At 43.3% G+C, this 16006-nt stretch overlaps 2 protein-coding genes across 2 annotated transcripts in view; both read right to left on the minus strand.

Moving 5' to 3' along the window:
• Nucleotides 1-280: 280 nt before the first annotated feature.
• Nucleotides 281-4293, minus strand: gja10b (gap junction protein alpha 10 b). The gene is made up of 2 exons (XM_078274575.1): nt 2890-4293; nt 281-319 (listed from the first exon to the last, which is right to left on the minus strand). Exons 1-2 carry the CDS (start codon nt 4291-4293, stop codon nt 281-283), a joined length of 1443 nt encoding a protein of 480 aa, XP_078130701.1.
• A 2727-nt stretch (nt 4294-7020) lies between these two features.
• Nucleotides 7021-16006, minus strand: part of casp8ap2 (caspase 8 associated protein 2) — a 13078-nt gene continuing 4092 nt past the window's right edge. Inside the window, exons 5-10 of the mRNA XM_078275430.1 lie at nt 15974-16006; nt 15483-15598; nt 12928-15278; nt 8704-11461; nt 8026-8125; nt 7021-7932 (exon numbers count right to left, since the gene is read on the minus strand). The exon at nt 15974-16006 is cut by the window's right edge and continues 42 nt beyond it. Coding sequence (XP_078131556.1) covers nt 7870-7932; nt 8026-8125; nt 8704-11461; nt 12928-15278; nt 15483-15598; nt 15974-16006 — 5421 coding nt within the window. The 3' untranslated portion in view covers nt 7021-7869. The remainder of the gene's footprint in view (nt 7933-8025; nt 8126-8703; nt 11462-12927; nt 15279-15482; nt 15599-15973) is intronic.

Here is a 16006-nt window from a genome sequence, read left to right on the forward strand (position 1 = left end):
CACATATATGCTTTGAGCCATCTTTAATTTTGATTCATATTTGATTTAGCAAGTGGCTTGCAAACTATCAATATAAAGTAATCAAATGCTGAAGATATCATTTGTATAGTACAGGAAGCAAATTAGTAAGCGTCTTTTGTCTGAAATGTCATGTCAACACATTTGAACTGAAGCTCTTGTTCATGCACTATACACACTGACTATACACACTGTGGAACATCAAGTTACAGCTGGAGACAGGGTGACAGGAGCCCTCCCAATGGTCACAAAATGCTCCTCTCTACTTTTTCATGATTGAAGACAGCTCCAGAATCATGCTCTAAAAGAAAGAAAGAAAGAAAGAAAGAAAGAAAGAAAGAAAGATGGACAATGTATGGTTATTATTATGAAAATCACAGACGCGCTGACCTGTCCCCTCGCTGCAGTGATATAGACGCTTCTAAAAACACCCAACCACAGCAGAGGTGCACCCACAGACTAAAAGAAGTGGACGTAGCCAGGGTGACGTCACCCATTGGTTTGTGGACTGCCGTTTGGAAGCCTTTTATTTGGTTTAGCTATTGGCCGTCACCAGAAGTGACCATGTTTAGATGATAGGGTGGAGCTGGGGAGGAGCGAGGGGTGGACCTGACGGACGCTATGCACAGAGCCATGGTAGCAACCTGTCAATCACAAGGTAGCCTCACCTTAAAGCATCCCCTGCTTTATCCTCTATTTTAAATCCATCATTTACTAAATGAACATCATGCTGTGTTGAAGAAGATTTGATTCTAGCGTTTGAGACCATAAACTCATTATGAAAATGTTTACTGAGGTAATAAATCAAGAGAGAAGTAGGGTCATTTTCTTATAGAGTCCTATACAGCCAATGGAAATTGCAAAGCAAAATGTCTACAGTTTAGGTGATGTCAGTATTTTAGTTTTGTCTGCGCTGCTCTCACGTGTTTGAAGTGCGGGGCTCTGTTTAAAAAAAATGATGTCACTGAGCCTACTTCCATGCACCAATCACCATTTAGCAATACTTCAAAATGTGATGCCAGTTGCTGGTCATGTTGCCAGACCACTGTCAATCAAATGTCATTAAACAGATAAATAATGGTGCTTTCTACTAGAAATTGTTGATTATGTAGTCACGAATATCAAATGGTAGGCCTATAAATGTGTTTTAAGGGGCTATAAAGACTGGTGGCAAAACACTGTATGACACTATTTTTAAAAACAATTTCAATTATTATGATTTTTTTTATGAAATTATCTTTTTTATGCATATTTTATTAGCTAGTTAGACAGGAAAGGAGATAGTAAAGAGGGGATGATTGGAACCCAAGGCGCAGCTAGAGTCCCTCATTGAACCATATCTCCCTGACCACGAGGACGATCTAGCCATACACATAGTTTAGCTTTTAGGTCTCCTGTAGATGTGTGCCTCTACTCTAATACAATAAAGGTGAATAGATCTTTGTCTATGGTGCTGGATACTAGAGGGAAGTGAGAAACATTTTTTTTTTTTTACTTCACATGTGGGTGTGGTTACAGGTAGTCTGGGAGCCAGAGCTCCCCCTCCCATTCAGACAGACTTCCAGCTGACCTGGCCTTTAGCAGATCTCACATGGGGCGGGTTTGAGAGGCTGAGCCATCCCCTGTTGGTCCGTCCAGCACAGCCAAACTCAGATCAAACTGTCAAACTAGGTGCTACTGCTCTTGGGGGAATCACTGGAATTGTTGGGTCTTTGTAAATTACAGAGTGTGGTCTAGACCTACTCTATCTGTAAAGTGTCTCGAGATAACTCTTGTTATGATTTGATACTATAATAACATTGAATTGAATAATTAATATACTATATCTAATGTGAATCAAGATCCTGTTCCTATATTGCAGGCCTGGCAGCCATTTTTTAGCGCTACATCACACCTTTCCTTGCTCTGATTGGTTGTAGGTCCATCTGATTGAGTGCAGTGCTGCGTTGCGTTGGCCAAGCGTTGGTCTCCGCCCCTTGGAAATAGAAAATGAGCTGAGCTACGCTACAGGTGTTATAGAACACACTGATCAGCCCATCAAACAGACAGAAAGCTGTCAGTCAGTATGGAAGTTTTAAAATGTCTAGATACAAATAGAAACAAAAAGAAACAAAATGCAGTACAATACACATTGTTATAGCATATGCATTTCCTTTTGATGTGACTTTACTGTCATGTTAAAATGTATTTAATAACTGAATGCAGTTTTTCATTGTGACATGAATTTACAAATTACTAGACAAAAAACAAAGTGAAGAGGTGTATTACATAATAAACTAAACCGTTTCCCTGAGGGGATCAATAAAGTATTGTGATTCTGATATACGTCCGTGTTGTCCAGCAGAGGGCAGCATAGACCTGTCATTACTTTCCATGAGGAAATGAAGACGTCCATGCCAAAATGAAAAACAAGTAACTGACACGGGTGGACGGCAGCTGTATGTCAGAAGGAAATACATGTGTGTACATGTTTGATTTGCTTTTATTTAGGCATTTTGAAGTGAACCACTGCTGTTCAGTCCGGTGTGAAGTCACACTTTAAATGGGCTGTGCTGCTTCAATAATATATTCAGTTGAACTATACATACTACACGATCAGACGTGTGTTGCTTTAGGGGCTCCAGATAAAACATAACGAGAGGGCGCCCGGTTAGCTCAGTTGGTAGAGCGGGCGCCCATATATAGAGGTTTACTCCTCGACGCAGCGGGCCCGGGTCAGACTCCGACCTGCGGCCCTTTGCTGCATGTCTTTCCCCCTCTCTCTCTTCTTTCGTGTCTTCAGCTGTCCTGTCAATAAATACCTAAAAATGCCCAAAAAATAATATAAAAAATGAATTAAAAAAAAACGAGAAGAGAATGTTTTGTTCTCACCATGGACATCCTCCTCCCGCTGGCTGGCGGCGGCGGGGTTACCGCAGGACTCTCTCCCTGGTTGAGGTGCTGGGCCTCGACGTCTGGTCCACTCTGGGAATCCGTGCTGTCAGACTGAGTGGCCTCCGACAGTTCTCGGGACATAAAACTGCACTTTCTGGCTGTGGGGTAGTGGTCGCTCTCTGTAGAGTCGCTCATGTCACTCAGCTCCTTACAAACACTCACTCTGCTCTGCATCCTCTGGGGGTTCCTCAGGGCAGCTGGGATCTCCATGTGGCCCGCCATCAGTGAAGGCCGAGGTCCTGCGGACTGCGGCCGGCCCGACGCCTGAGCTTCATTTGACTCCTCACTGCTGCCCGAGGGCTTCCTGTTGTCCAGAGTGTATCGCCGCCCCACCACTCCCAGCAGCTGGAAACCCTGGGTGTCCGCTTGACTCGGCAGGTACGGTTGTGCAGGCTGCTGGTTGGAGCTGTTGGACCCCTCCTTATTCTGAGGGGACACAAGGGCCAAATTCAAAGGCACCGTCTCCCTATGAGCATCCGACATGACTGAGCGGGTCATCTGTGTGAGCTGCATCAACCTCTCTGGCGAGGAGTTAGTGAGCACACACACCTGCTGCACCATGGAGTTCTTCTTTGACCTGCACACGCTCTCATCGTCTCCATATTTGTATCCATACAAGCTCTGTTTGATCTTCTTCACCCCCAGATGGAAAATCTCCAGGAGGTTGAGGAATAAAGAAACCCCAGCAATAACCAGCATGAAAACCATGAAAATGTTCTTCTCTGTTGGCCGTGACACAAAACAATCAACACTGTTGGGGCAAGGCAACCTCTCACATTTGTACAGAGGAGACAGTCCGATACCGTACAGAGCACACTGACCTATAATGAACCCTACCTCCACCACAGATCTGGTTAAGATATGGAAAACATATGTGCGCAGCAATGAGCCTCTAAGGGGAGCTTTCCTTACTTTCTTCTGTTCATCTAGTTTCCTGAGCTCTCGCTCAATTCTCTTGTGGTCCTCCTGGATGGGGTCTGTCCCCTCCAGCTCAGCTTTCAGACAGGCTTTCTTCCTGTGCCTCTCCTTTTCAAGGGTCCTCAGACGGTACAACGCATGCCCCATGTAGACCAGAGACGGAGAGGATACGAAGATGATCTGCAGCACCCAGTAGCGGATGAGGGAGATGGGGAAAGCCTGGTCATAGCAGACATTTTTGCAGCCAGGCTGCTCCGTGTTGCAAACAAACTCACTCTGCTCATCATCCCAGACGTCCTCAGCTGCAACGCCGAGCACAAGCATGCGGAAAATGAAGAGGATGGTGAGCCAGATCTTCCCCACGATGGTGGAATGAATGTGGACTTCTTCTAAAATACTCCCTAGTAGGTTCCAATCCCCCATCTTCTGTCACATTATTATTATTGTTATTATTATCTGTCAATGAATACAAAAGTAGTTTGTAGGTTATTCATCAAATGGAAGTCAGAATTGCAATAAAAATGGTATTACTTACATGTTTTCTATGGTCCTTGTCTCAAATGCTTCAGCATAAAGCCTTTATAAAAGAGCAGACTCATTTGTGGAAGCATCGGGGCTCTTTTGTCCTCCCTTGAAGACAGACGAGACCCTACTGTGCAGCGAAGCTGACACATTTCAATGCTGTTGCAAACTAGGACTCCAGTTTGAAGCCATTGATCCGGCACATGGCCCTATAATGCCCTGAGGTTAGTTTCACCCTGACACTTTCAACAGGACAGTGCACTGAAAATAGCACCAACTGAGATGTCAATACACAACCATGTACAATGTGTTCAATGTGTTCCTTGCTCATAAAGAACAAAAGTGTTCTTCCAGCTCTCTGTCAACCCTTTGTGTTTGTCCCTTTCCAACATGCAGCCAGCTCTGTAGAGGAATGGCTTTCCCAGTTTGGTGTGGAGGAACATTAGAGGCCTGCACAGAGCCCTGACCTCAACACCTCTGGGAAGCGCTGGAACACTGACTGAGAGTCAGACCTGACCTCCAAGCAGCAGTGCTGGACATCAGTAATGCTGAACACTGATTTTCTATTTAGATTGACTTGGATTTTACAGCCTGGCATGTAATCAATCAGTGCATGATTGAGTTTTAGACAGTATTTTTAGTAAAAGAGATACATTAGATATCTGTCTAAAACGTGGCACAATGGAGCGCTGGTGCTTCTAACATTAACTTCATGTCACATTTCTGGCTGGTCTGCTAGTGAGTAACAAACGGCCCAAGGCCCTGGCCTCGATTTCTACACTTTGTGGCCCATTTTACGGATATTTGTGTCATGGTGATACAGTATGTGGTGCTACCTAACAGATTGGTTCCAACTGGCGTAGATGAATGAATGTGTGAATGAATGAAATCTTAATTTTGAACAAATGATTGAAAAGAAGAGAAAAAAAGGACCACCATTTGATAAGATTTCATCCCAGGGTCTCCCATCTGATAGCATGTTTGCTTTCAGATGTTTTATTACAGATAGTGTATCAAACCCATCATCAAAGTCATACATTTTGTCAGCATGTTTTTTTTGGATAGGTTGAATTATAGTAAACATAATTCTCCCCCTTTTGGGGGCCCCCTGGAACTCCATCAAGGACCCCAGGGGGACCCCGGACACCACTTTGGGAACCACTGCCATAGACTTTTCAGGTCCTACCCCCAGTCTTTACCATAACAAAATACTACCCTGAACTTAAGTCCTACTCTATCAAGCTATTAAGAAAAAGAAGAAGAAAGACAAGCATGGGTAACACCAGGGAGACAGTCACTCTCCTTTCTCACTTCTCTACTTTTCAAAAAGAAATTTTTTGTAACTTTTTTTAAATTGCACCATATTTCTACTTTGTTTGATGAATTGTTTGTGCAGTCTTAAATTCAACCAGATATTTAAACTTTAAGGTGTGTCATTTTAAATACAGTATATGTGCTCATATCCTACACTGTTTACTGTCCGAATGGCTCTTATTTGTAATGTGCTTAGTGATTGTAAGGTGGTTTTGTAGATGTTGCCCCATACTTTAACACAGTCATTTAAATACAGTATCACAAGTGAACTACACACAATATATACAGTATCACAAGTATAAAGTGCTTCCTCATTCAAAACATGCCTTGGATTTGGTCAAACCACATTTCTTTTTTTTAAGATTATTTTAACTCATTTCTGCTGTGACAACCTTTATGTATTATAAATATTAGTGTCATATGTCATTTATATAAAGAATAAATCATTTTTGTCCCAAAATCACCCCGTGGACTCCACAGGTGATATTTAAATACTGTGATTTGTAGTCCCCTATCTGCATACATTCATGTGTGTATGTAGCTTTTCATCCAATTGAGTACAACCTGTCAAATACCCTACTTTTCTAGTTGATTGATTCATTAATGATGATCAATTGTGTCAAATGCTTTTTTCAAAACTATAAATACCCCCAATGCATATTTCTTATTATAATAAAATATAAATGTTTAATATTTTAATATAATAATCTTGCTTTTTGTTGTAGTTTTAAAGGACAGTGTTCATCATATAATGATTTAAATAGGATTTAAGTATCAATCTCACCATACACTGTATTCCAAGTTGTTTTAGTAATTCATTTCTAAATGTATTAATAGATTCTTCTGTTGTTACTCTGCTCTGTCTAACCCCAGTAACATGATCACAAACCCACATCACAACAACTGAGGTCATTCAGTAGTGAAGATGATGTCTAGAAGAGTTGAGACAGTGACAGTGAGACGTTATTCTGCTTGTCTGATTAGTGGAAACAAACTCATACTGAACATTACATCCACAAATTCAGTTTGTGTTATTTTTATTTTTTTTGTATTTTAGTCGACCAATTGACCACAATTATTTGACACAAATTCCAAAGTTGTGTTAATATGCTTATAAAACAGACACCAGAATAAATAAATAAAACTTTATTTTCAGTAAAGAATTAATATTCACAATATTGCATTCCATTCTGCTTATGTTTGATAAATCAATTCCATTTATGTCCACAGATACAATGTTTCATTTGTGTTCAGAGATAAATGGACTGTCCTGTACATAAAATGGGTATGTAAACATTTTAACACCCCCCCCCCCCCCCCCATACATACATTAAAATAAGATCCATCATATCTCATACAGAATTCTACTAAAATGGCCCAACGTATCAGCCCCAGAGCTCATGGTCTACTGATGGCTCATGCTTTCAGTTGTTTCTCTCCACTACTTTTAGGAACTAAAAATGTCACTTGATTTAGGAATATTTGAGCATACCTCCACTGGAACCTGGCAGTGTTTTTCTCTGAAGGCAGATTTTTCCAAATGAAAAACTGAATTCTGGGAGTAGACGCAAGAGGGACTTAAGGTCTTGTTGAGCCTACCAGCTTTGCAATGTATCATTTCTGCAAAGGCAACAAGAGAAGGCATGAATAGATGCTGGACAGAAGAGGACCAGCCATCAGATCCAGACCTGACACTGACCTAGTGACTCAGTGGGGATTCCTAAAGAAACTAAAAGTGCACCAAAAACAATAACATTGATGTTAACTCTATTTATGTTGTCAGTTGTGCTGTGGAAGTTTTTTTTGAATCCTTATTTTCCACATGAACAATATGAACAGGTCCAGTTCAGTATCCAGAACAAAATACCTTCCCTGGCAGTGACTGGGTTTACGACTTTTTGTTGAGTAACAAAGCTGGACTAAAACGTCCGTTCATCTTTGTCTTGGCTGGACTATGCAGGGCTCCGTTCAGGGATCTGGATAGGCAGATGTGTGTTATGTGATATGTGGGGTTCCATCCTGTGACCCACGGGGCCACCCTGCGGTCACTTCTTCCAGCAACATGTCACATGAACAGCAGCCGACATACCTGTGTTGCTGCCACAGCATGTGTGTGGAAATGCTCTAATACAAAAACTATTTGCAATAACACAGTCAGAGGGATCAAGTGTCCATCTTCTCCTGCTTCTTAAAAAGCTTCATCAGCTGGTAGAATCTGTCAGCAATCTGATTAAAGAAAATCAGTTAAGAGTTAAAATATGCCTGTACATGTACGTCATAACACACGACTACAACAGAAAAGAGAAGAGATGAACTCACCTGATCTGACGGCTTATCAAGTTTCTCTGACAAGGCGGAGAAAGTCTCCCGTGAAGCCCCTTTTGTCTTCAGGCCAATCAGAATAGCTCGATCTTCATCTCTGGAAGAAGCAGAACACAGGTGATGAGCGTTAGGGACATTGGGTTGCCACGACTACCATCACCAGGTCTTTACATGTAACTGCATACACTTCATACACTGCCTCCTACACAAATGATAATAATCAAAGAGTGCCAATAAAGATCTGTTTTCAATAAACGGGGACATTTCCAAAAATACTTCTAATTTGTGACCATCTAAGTGTTAATTTGGAATAAACTATAGGAGGTCACAGTGAAGAAAACTGAATCTTTGTTATGTTCACTGCAAAAAGGTGATGAACTTTCTGTAGAAGTTGGCTGGAAGGTAAACAGCAGCTACACGGAGCTCGCTACTCCTCTGAGCCAGAGAGGCCCGAGTTGGACTCCGTTAACTTGTTCTTATACTGCACTGTACATTTTATTCTTGTATTTGATCTGCTTTTTAACTATGTAAAGCACTTTGAATTGCCCTGTTGTTGAAATGTGCTGCCTTGCCTTGCAAGCTGGTAGTTGGACTTTACAAAGTTAAGATAAATTCACATAACTGCAGTACAATATCTACCTCTGAAAGGAATAGAATACAGAACCAAGTACTGACCTGGTCCATGCCAGCACCACCTCGCCCTTCTTCCTGATCACATTCTTGGCGTAGAGACTGTTGGGGGAGAGAGACGCTGGGGAGGATTTGGATTCCCCATCATCCTTCTCTTCTCTACTCTCCTCATCGTCCTTTCTGAACCGCTTGGCTTTTGATTTCTGGTGCTTCTTCCGTTTTCTACCTTTGTCACAATCCCTTTGCTCTCTCTCTGGTCTGCTGCTTATGTCGTCCTCTGCAATGGCGAGACTTCTCTCAGACACCTGCATTTCATCTGAATCATGTGACGCCGACACTTGCCTCCTGTGATTAGTTTCAGAGCTGTCAGCAGGCTGATGTGGACTGTTATCTGATACCACAGTTTCGGAGCAACTGGTCCTTTTCTGAGACTTAAACAAAAGAGCTTTAGAAAGAGTTGTCCCCTCTCCTCCTCCGTGGCGTGTTTCACTTGCCTTCTCATCAGCAGTGGCTGGGATATCTTCTCTGCTGGTTGCTTGGCTCATCTGTCCAAAGAAATGATCAGAGCTTTGAGCACCATTGGGCAAACTGTAATCTGAAAGAGTAGTTTTAGACTGACTTTTCAGAGACTCTGACAGTTTCTGTGAATCCTCAGGAAAACAAACTTTTGAGGTATTTTGCGGAGTTGACAAATCTTTTTCGTGGGATGGATCTTTTGTTAGTGTTAAGCTCTCATCCTGAGTGACATGGATGTCTGCATCGGTCCCAGACATACAGTTCTCTGATGGTACAGCATTTGAAGGAGTCTCATTCCGCAATTTGTCCGACAAAACAGCTTTTGCTCGCCTGTCTTTAGTGTCCATGTCATTTTCTTCCGTTAGTATTTGACCTGAGCTTTCTTCAGCAGTGAGCCTGGTATCTGCTCCTGTGGCCGCCTGGCGAATCTTCACAATGAAATGATCATTGGACTTCTCCATCACAAGCGCGTGCATGGGCAGGTCAGGCTTGAACAAGAAAGGTGTGGCGAGTACTTCGCTGCTGCTGGAACCACAGCTGGAGTTGTCGGTGTCGAGGGCCAGGTGAATGTCCTGCTCTGAAGCGTCTTCCTCGTCCAGCAGCGCGTCCTCACTTATGTGAGCGCTGATGACGCTGTCTGGCGTGGACATGTGGTGCATGCCTGACGGCTGTAGGAAGCTGAGGTGGCTGTCGGACTTGAGAGGTGATGGAATGGTGAGGGAGACTGCCAGATCTTCAGCTAGAATGGAATATGACCTCTGTGAAGCCAAGCTGGACTGCAGCATTGTGCTACTCTCTGATGGCACTTCTAACAAGCAACTTTCATCGAATAAAGCTGGATTCAGCGGGATCTGATCTTTGGTTGGTGGAGACTTGCGAGGGGAAATGCTAGACCATGTTGCGATAAGTTTTGAGGGAGTGGCAAATTTTGTCGGGGAGAGCAGTTTGGACGGAGAGTTAAATTTAGTGGGAGTGGTGATGCTGAGGAGCCTCTCTCCATCCTTCCTGGGTGTACTGAGGGACCAGGCTGTGCTGTCTCCAGTGATGCCACTGCTTTCTAACAAGTCAGATCCTTGCAGAAGGCACTTGAAGATTTCTCCCATTTGAGTGTCTCTCACCAGGTTGAATGTTAAACTGGAAGCTTGCTGTTCTGTGAGAAGCTCAAAGTCCGTTTTCTCAAGCAAAGAGACATTTTGAGGGACAACCAAAGAAGATTTGTTACTTTTCTCTGGAGTTGAAGGAATAGTTTTTGGAGGAAGGTGGTCGGCCACAGTTTGTGTATTTGGGCAACGTGTTGGATGTGGATCAACACTCCTGTCTTTCTCCACATGTGTGATTCTGATATCTTTTCCTCTGCTTCCAAGGCCCGTTTTGTAAGGTGCCACAGCGCATGGCTTGATTCGATTCAGGCTGGTCGGAGGCGATTGTGCATCCTGTTGTTGACAGTGTGTTCTCTTTGCAGGAGGCTGTTGGGATACTTTCTCATTTCCACGGGGCCCGTCATCCTCAGCCTGAGCTCTCGCTGGTTTGCAAAGGCTCTTTAGTGCCGTGTAAATGTCCTTGAACAAGTAGTCAACTTGGACATCTACAAAGTCCCACAACCTTTGCTTCAGATTGACTGCTTGCTGTTCAAAAATGCGTTTCACAATGCCATTATTTGATACTTTGCCAAACACAGATGCAATCAATTTCTTCAGCGTGGATTTCAGCTCCCTTGACTGACTGCATATTTGACCAAAATGAGCACCGTCCACAAATTCGAAGAACGACTCCTGGAAATTGTCCATCACACCATAGAAGCTCTTCTTGGGAAAGGTTTTATGAAGCTTCATGTACTTTTTTCGGATCTCTGTACGAACAGCCTTGAATGTCTCCATTACTTCCTCTACGGTGGAATAGGAAGCTTTGGTTGCTGCGGGACAAACAGTTTTAAAACGACTCTTCGGACTTCGTGTCGATACACCTGCTGTTTCATGAGTGTCTTTTGATGCAACACACCTTTCTTTAGATTTCCTCTTTAGCACAGACTTAGGACTTGGTTTATGTCTGACTGGTTGGGCTAACTTGGCCTTCTTGTTTGCAGGAAGAGGAGAATCTGCAGCCGCCTCATCAGTTTCGCTGAAAATTTCCCCTTCCTCCAGTTCAGTGTCAGAGAGACTTGAAGGCAGGTGGGATACCTCATCCACCAAGGTTTGTGCGTCATGGTTTGCAGGAGAACCCGGATATTTGTTTTCTTTGTTTACATCCAACTTCTTTGTGTCGGCATCAACCGCTGTGGTGGAGAACTCTGCACAGGAGTGGGAAAGCAAAGCAGGGTTAGACATTTAGCAGCTCATAATTCTGATTCAAACATCTCATGATTATCAGTAGAGCTGGAACAATTCCAAATGTTGCTGTACCATTAATTGTCTCAGACATAATTGCGATTAACAATATAATTGTCTCTTTCAGTCAAAATTTTAAAATATTTATTCATGTATGACTTTTTATTATTATTTTTTGGGCATTATTAGGCCTTTATTGACATGACAGCTGAAGTAATGAAAGCGGAGAGAGGGGGGGAATGACATGCAGCAAAGGGCTGCAGGTCAGAGTCTGACCCAAGCCCGCTGCGTCGAGGAGGAAACCTCTATACATGGGCGCCCGCTCTACCAACTGAGCTAACCGGGCGTCCATGTATTACTTTTTTAGACATTACGTTTTGAATGAATCCCAGGATCCATCTTCCGGCCGTTGCTATGAACGTGTATAGGCTCAATTGCCAACAACTAACAATTGAAATAATAATAAAAAATATATAGTCTGACAATAATCTCTTATATAATTACAATTTGGCATATCTAAACAAAATCAACAATTACCAGTCATACACCTTAAGACCTTAGCTAATGGTAGCAATTAATTGCGGTTAAACAAAGAAACAGCGATTATGTGACAATTATGCAATAATTGTCACAGGACTAATTATCAGGATCTGCATCTCATATGTATGAGGTGTGGCACTCTTAACTTAACATAATTAACTGTTACTGCCATGTGAGAAGCCATTACTCTGATGACAGTACCTGATGTTATTTGCATGTATTGGTTTGAGGCATTGGGATATACTGAGGCCAGTTACATCATAGAACAGCTCTCTCAGTCGTATAGCAACAGCGTTTAGGCATCTGTAGCTGTTGGGATCGTTCAGGGACACAAAGCACTCTACTCTACTCAGGCTGTTGGATGTAAGGTCATCTCAGGAGAGATACTGTATGTGTGTTTGGAACTGTTCTTCACATTCCATTTAACACTGAACCATAGCCACAATCCTGCAGCTAAAATTCAGGGTGCCCTTTCTTGGCTGAGCTACAACATCCCATAACAGCTAATCTCCCTCCCAGCCGATGCTGAACAATCCAAATTTTGGCTGTGACCTTTTATTCAAAATCCACACCTCCAGATTTATTTCATTTTCAAATGTGTAGTCTTCAGCCCAATCCAACACTGACTAAGTGACATCACTTGCGGACATTTAACTCCATGTGGAGCCACAAAAAGCTTTATACAAAGGTAGTAGTAAAATCAGCAGAGTTAAGACCTCTATTTGCTAGAATAACCATCTTAAAAATAAATATGAAAACAAAAACACAGAGTGTTTCTCTAAGAAATAATGATGCCTAAAACATGAAGAGCAACCACAGTCGTCTTCTGGATCTGTGTGCGCGTAAGATTTCATTTGACATGACCGGTTTTTAATCAGGCCAACGTTACCTTTTTGAAGGCTCTTGACATGACCTGGCTTGCCGTGAACATGGAGAAGACTCCTCTTGGTTATCCGTATGGGGCTCCTCAGAGGGCTTATGGCATCAGGGATTCTCTTCAGATTGCTCAGCGTGAGCATCATGGAGTCCTCATCATGTAGTAAAGGCACAGAACTGGAAGGTTCAACGCTATGACTCTTTCGAGGGGTGAAGCTCTTCTTTGGTGTGAAAGTCAGGTCCCTGTACTTCTCTGGCAGCGCCGTCTCCTCGGTGGTACTGCTGACTTTGGACACGGCGATGCAGCCAGTGGAGGAGCTGGGCTCAGTGCAGATGCTACTGCTGTCATTGGTGTCTTCATTTGTCTGTGTTAAAACGTAAATAGCCTCAGCTAGACTCAGCCCTTCTTGTGGAAGGGATTCCAGGCTTATTGTACTGGATACAGCATCTGCATCTTTAGGACCATCTTGCGTACGACCAGCATCTTTCTTGTGAATGGAATTGGAAACCAGGAGTCCTTGCTGACAGTCCTGAGGCAGAATAGTGGCAGACATATGCCGACTTTCGTGGTTGGCCTTGTCAGTAACATCTTCAGCTACAGGATTCCCTCCTAAGGGCAAAGCAGCTGCATCTTCTGAATCCACAGGGAGGCTTTTCTGTACTGCAGGTTTAGGATTTTTACACTTTAGTTCTACACTTGAATCAAGCATAACGGGGTCTGTAATAGCAACAGATTGATCAATATCATTTCCAGGAATTACTTTTTGTGAAGAATTGCCTTTGTGCGGTTCATAAATGCGTCGGGACGTGTCACTGTCACCATCTGTAGCCTCCATAGACCCACAATCATCTACCTGGCTGTCTGAGGCCTGCTGGGTTTTGTCTTCATGATTTCTTGCTTTTAGAGGACTAATCTCTGCTGATGTTGCTGCGAGATGCACAGCCATCGGATTATCTGCAGCACCTGGGTGTTGGCTGTGAGATGAGGTAGATTGGACTGAACTGTCTTCACGATGCTCGTCAGCTGCAGGAGTTTTACTCTGCTTTTTGTCTTTCTCCTCGACATCTTTCCCATCATCACACCTCTTGTGTGTCGTTTCAGAGCTTGGCTTTTTGGGGGTATCGGCAACATCTTCCAACCCTGGTTCTAATTCACTGCTGTTTAGTTCATCAATCACACACATGTCCTCAACGTTAGGTTGTGAACTCTCATCATCTGCCCCATTTTCAACTACCTTGTCCACTGGAGGGAGCTCAGCCTGGGTGGTACTGGCAGGCAACACTTGCTTCTTAATTGGTGAAAGGGTTAGATTCAATGTTTCCATGAAACACAATTTCCTGTTTGGACTATTGTCCTCCACAGAGCTCTTCTCTGTGATATTTGGTTCTTCGGATGGTCTTTTTGAGGCCTCATGTGTCTTTTTTTGTTTTTCCTTACTACTGGCATCCACTCTCCCTTGGTCTGATCCTTTTGTTCTGGCTTTCTCACGTTCTCTGCTCGTCTCTGACGGAGTGCTCCTCTTATGCTTTCTGCTGACTTCCTCTTCATGTCGTCTATCCTCCTTCCTTTGATAATCCTTCAACAGTCTATTCCCTCCCCTCTCTTTGGAGGACTCACTGCAGCGCTCAGCGCGGTGATGCGAAGAGGAATCGTTCCGGTCCTTTTTCCTCCCGACATGTTTGTCACTAGTCTGGATTTTTCTATGAGCTCGGCTGTGGCTCTGTTTAGAGCTGTGAGCTGCACTGTGTTCAGAGTCTGGTGTGGACATTTTGGCTGCATCCTGTCTCCGCTCTAGACTTCTCCCTTTCTTGTCATCAGAGGAAACGGCAGCATGTGGAATCTCTGGCGGAGGGGTTCTTGACTTGTCTGATCTGTGACGCCCCTCAACATTTAGGTAGTTCCTGCTTTTACATGATCTGGAGTCATGTCTTCGTCCTGTGTCCTTGTCTGCTTTGTGAGACCTGTTGGGATCTGAACCACTTCTATGTCTGCTATCTGTAGGTTCAGAGAGGTTTTGACTTTGACATTTTTCCTCTCTGTGCGTGGACTTGTGTTTGCCTGGCTCACTGTGTCGGGATGATGAACTGCTGCTGGATTTCCTGCTGGATGCACTGGGCTGAGAGGTGGAACCATTGCTTTCTCTCTTTGAGGCTGAAGGAGGATCCCAGGGAGGGGGATCCTCCCTGGGAGGTGAAGCCGGTCGAGGTGGAGGAGGGCTGGATCGTGGAGGAGGCAGTGGAAGACTGGGGGGAGGTGGAGGAGGCGGCCTACTCATGGAGCTGCCTGCTGAGGTCCGACTCAAGGAACTTGGATCCCGACGATTATTAATGTGAGATTGGTGATGGTGGAAACCTTTGTGTGACCTGGGGAAAACAAAGTTTTACATGTGATTAATCATTTAACATAAATGCAATCAGCAGTAGTATTTTGTCACAGACAGTGGTTAGGAAATGATGAAAATAACAAGCTACCTTTGTAAGATGATCTCATTATGGAGTATTTCATACATTACATTAACCTACAGTCCTACAGGTTATTGGTCAACAGTTCATCAAAAAAGCACTTACTGTTTGATCAACCTCTGAATCTCAGCATCTTTTCGAGTCACCTCCTGTCGAGCTGTTTGTAATAGTGCAGAGATGTTCTTTTTGAGATGGTAGTTCTCAGTGTTCAACCCTGTATTCTGTGAGAGAGAGGGAAAACCTGTTAGTACTGGTGAATCTTTACTGCAACTGAAGAGGCTCCGTCTTCTCCCTGGACAGAAAGGCGCACTCCTTTGAGACCTGCTTTTTACTCATTTTCCTTTTTTAGAATTAGATATAGATATGTTTTGACCTGACAAAACAGTTTGGAGGTTTGTAGCTGGTCAACATGTCCGCCAACAAGAATCACTCTACGGCTGACGATAATAATTCTCCACAAAATTAATTTAAAACCAATATGGTAGTGACAGTTGGTAAACAACTACTAAAACGGAATATTAGTAAAATAAATTTAAAAATGTGCTTAACCATAATTAAGCTAGAATGCACAACAGCTATAAATAAATATAACAAACCTGGGTCTCCATCTGCTCCACTCTCCTGCGCAA

The sequence above is a fragment of the Sander vitreus genome, chromosome 18 (assembly GCF_031162955.1).
Source record: "Sander vitreus isolate 19-12246 chromosome 18, sanVit1, whole genome shotgun sequence".
NCBI classification, from domain to species: Eukaryota; Metazoa; Chordata; class Actinopteri; order Perciformes; family Percidae; genus Sander; species Sander vitreus.

What these genes read in the sequence shown, in the direction of transcription:
- gja10b (XM_078274575.1), bottom strand. Translation starts at nt 4,293, where the DNA reads ATGGGGGATTGGAACCTACTAGGGAGTATTTTAGAAGAAGTCCACATT. An exon ending in GCGGGAGGAGGATGTCCATG is followed by an intron (nt 320 to 2,889) that starts GTGAGAACAAAA and finishes TCTTTCTTTTAG; the next exon opens with AGCATGATTCTGGAGCTGTC.